General features: G+C 42.8%; 1 protein-coding gene across 4 annotated transcripts in view; it reads left to right on the top strand.

Moving 5' to 3' along the window:
* SEC14L1 (SEC14 like lipid binding 1) overlaps window positions 1-3,600 on the top strand; it is a 76,953-nt gene that overhangs the window by 1,857 nt on the left and 71,496 nt on the right. For all 4 annotated transcript variants that reach the window (XR_005199515.1, XM_017525041.2, XM_017525040.2 and 1 more), the window contains exons 2-3: window positions 8-111; window positions 928-1,020. Coding sequence is in view for 3 of the 4 variants with exons in the window: in XM_017525041.2 (XP_017380530.1) it covers window positions 958-1,020 (63 nt within the window). In the remaining variant the exon portion in view is untranslated. The remainder of the gene's footprint in view (window positions 1-7; window positions 112-927; window positions 1,021-3,600) is intronic.

The following is a 3,600-nucleotide window of genomic DNA, read 5'->3' as shown; positions in this document are numbered from 1 at the left end:
TAAACAGCTAGACTTTGGGCGCCTTGAGGATATTCAGTTTGTAAGCTTGAATATCCTCTCACCATGTTCAGCATAAAATATCATTCTTGATGATTATCCTCAGCAAGACAGGTAGGCTCATTTGATTTTTTTTTTCTCACTTTTCAAAAGGGGAGGACAGTCCCAGAGGACTGGCAAGTCCAAGTATATTTTCAGAGCAATCTTTGTAGGCTGGCACTAGAGAATGTTTATTTATGCACCCCTAAGAGGGGGCTCCTTGAGTGTGAATTGGGTGTGAGCATTTAACCGATGACTTACCGATAGCAGCTGTTTGAGGCTGGAGATTTCAGTGGAGCCTCTTAAGCCAGAATACTTGGCACCTCTGCCACTTGAAGACAGGTCTCCAGAGCTGTAGTGTACACAGTTAGGAAATAGGAATTGACACGTTTCCTTTGAAGCCAGCTTTTGAGGAGTATTCCATAATTTGAAATACAATAGTATTGTTTTCCACTTTTGTTTCCCCAGAGCTAATATCTTAACATGAGTTCATTTTTATTTGGCTTCTAATAGAAGTTCAAGAGACAATGATCCGAGCACTAATTATATTGGTTATTGGAATAACAGAGTCGTAACAGTTCATTGCCGGAAAGGACTCAGGTCAGGTCATGTAATGAATGCAGAGGCCCAGCAATCCCCATGAGGGGACTGGAGTCCGTCTCACACCAGTACTGTTTCTCTCATTGCATTGGGGCTTTGTCCAGTTTTTATTGTCTGATTACGTCCCTCTACCCTTGTGTATTTAAATATCATCTTTTCATTTTTGTGTGCATAGAATTATGATTTATTGTGGTCTCTGTTGTTAGAATCTGGTATGATGTGTTGGTGCAGACTTATTAATAATTTGTTTCCGTATTGTGGTTATTTATCACATATATTTATGTTTTGCAGGTGTGAGAGGATTGCTATTATATTACAATCATGGTGCAGAAATACCAGTCACCAGTGAGGGTGTACAAATACCCCTTTGAATTAATTATGGCTGTAAGTACTTGACATTTCAGTTTATTCTTTGGCTTCTTATTTTTAAAGAACAGTGTTAGAATTTGATGTTCTATAAATTTAACATTTATGGTTTGTCTCCATGGCGTCACTTTTACTTATTCTGTTTTTATGCTTGTGAGCTATATCTAGAGTCTGTAAAATGTTTTTAAAACATAAGCCTCCGAAAATAAAAATCTGCGCATTAAGAAAAATACACCTCAGGGTAATGTGTGAATTGGAGTTAATCCTCCCTTTGAACACATGGGGGTGGGATTCTGACTAAGCATTTCTTCCACGGGATTATGCTCTGTTTTTCCTTTGTTAGAGTAGCAAAGGGACGTGGAGTGTGGTCTCTGCTGCTTATGTGGAAGGAACGCTCTGCTTGTGGGTGACTTCACTTTAGGTACTGTTGGAACTGAGCACCTGGGTTGGAGTTTTACTTACATGATTCAAATGACTCCGTTGAATGAGTTTTTCCCCCAGTATCAAATCCGTCAGTTCAGTTAGAATTTCACACATGGGGTAAAGTCTTAATTTTGTTATTTACCTGAAGAATTTGGCTGAAAATAAGCGTTTTACTAGATGCAAAGCAAACCTTTTCCAGTCATTTTTAAATGACGATAGGGTATTCCTTCTCATTTGTGTTATTATTAAGATAGACATACCAGAAAATAGAATACAGACAGGAGAATGTGTCTTTCATGAGCGTACACCTGCGGAAAACAGTTTATCAGACTCGACACACCTGGAATACTGGCATCACAGTCAGGAGCCAGAACATAGGCAGCCCAGGAAGAGGTCCACCCTCCTTCAAGTGAGCCACTGTTTGACTCAGAACACACGGGAACTGTTAACCTGTTTCTGTTCTTTCCTTAAATGGAAATGCAGGTGTTTTAGCAGCTGGCTGCTTCTGCTCAGCGTATGTTTGTGGGATTTATCTCGATCAATAGTTTTGAAAAACAAAAAGTCCTCTTAAGGGAACAATTTACATGCAAGGTTTTTTTTTTTTTAATTAATTAATTTATTTTTTTTGAGATGGAGTCTCACTCTGACACCCAGACTGGAGTGCAGTGGCGTGATCTCTGCTCACTGCAATTTCACCTCCCGGGTTCAGGCGATTCTCCTACCTCAGCCTCCCAAGTAGCCGGGATCACAGGCTCCTGCCTCCGTACCTGGCTCCAAAAAATTTTTGTTTTTTGTTTTTAAGTAGAGATGGGGTTTCATCATGTTGGCTAGGATGGTCTTGAACTTCTGTCCTCAGGTGATCCGCCTGCCTTGGCCTCCCAAAGTGCTGGGATTACAGATGTGAGCCACTGCACCTGATCCCATTTTTATAATGGAAATATAATTTACATACAGTGAAATGGTCACATGTCAGGTGTTCAGTTTGATCAGTTTTAATGAAAGAATCCCCCATACCTTTCTCAAAACACAGGACATTTGCATCCATCCCCCAAAGGTCATCTGGTGCGCCTTCTCTGTCAGGTGTGAGGTTTTGGTTTGTGTGTGGGTAAGAAGTTCTGTATTTCTCTTAAATATGTGTAATTAGGTTCATTCCTTGTTATGGTTGTTTAAAAAAAAAGAAAAAAAGAAATATGTGTAACTAGGGCTGTCCGTATTTTGTGTTGTTGACTTACCATGTTTGCCATTTGTATGTTATCTGTGCTATTTTGGCTTTTGGTTGTGTGGGGCAAAGACCTGCTCCAGCCAGCTTGGGAAGGAGTTTTGTGAGTGGGAACATGTACAGTGTGATAGGAATTGCACAGGAATCTGGGAATTTGAGCTGGGGTGGGCTGAACTCCAGCGCCTGGTGGCGAAGTGAGGTTCTGGCTGCTCTGGGGGCCTCAGCCACAGCTTTCTCTAGGATTTTGCCGGGTGGGTCAGTGCCTGGCTCGATGTGCTGGAGCCTTCTCCCCCACACCAGCTGGCTACTTTACTCACTCCTGATTCCCTTCCCTGTGACTTCAGCCCGAGGACTTGCGTAGCTGTCCGAAAACCGTCTGGCCCCGGTTCAACTCTGTGGCGTTTCTTGTTGCATTCTTTCAGTTTCTTGGTGACCAATTCCTGTCACATTTCCTTGAGAGAAGCTTGATCTCGTTCATTCCCACCTCACCGCTGCCCTGGCCCTGGGTTAGAGGATATTGGCTAGCCTGTGGATTGTCTGCCCTGGGTGGGAGGCCTGACCCTTGTTGAGTGAGCTGGGCTGGTGGAGCTGGGGAGAAGGTGGCGGGGGTGGTGGGCCTGGGCAGCGCTGGGGAAGCAGAGTGGCTGCCCACGGGGCCCAGGTGGAGACAGGGCAGAGGGTGAGAGGGTGGATGTTTTCCAGAACACTGAGTGTGACTTAAAAAGCTTAATGCAACCCTGATAGTTTGAGGTAAAAGGCTGGTTTCTTTGCCAAATGTCAGATTTAATAAAGGGATGTTTGGATTGTTTAACGTTCAGACTTCCTTATTTCCCTTACTTCACTATTTTCAAAATTGTGACGTTTGCCTTGCCAGTTTCTGCAGGACTTTACAGAAGAACTTGAAATTCAAATTCTGAGCTGCCACCAAGTTTTTACAATTAAACCATTCTAAAACT

The sequence above is a fragment of the Cebus imitator genome, unplaced genomic scaffold (genome assembly GCF_001604975.1).
Source record: "Cebus imitator isolate Cc_AM_T3 unplaced genomic scaffold, Cebus_imitator-1.0 Scaffold36, whole genome shotgun sequence".
NCBI classification, from domain to species: Eukaryota; Metazoa; Chordata; class Mammalia; order Primates; family Cebidae; genus Cebus; species Cebus imitator.
Note: the sequence above shows the minus strand (reverse complement) of the source record. Positions and strands in the feature narration are given on the sequence as shown.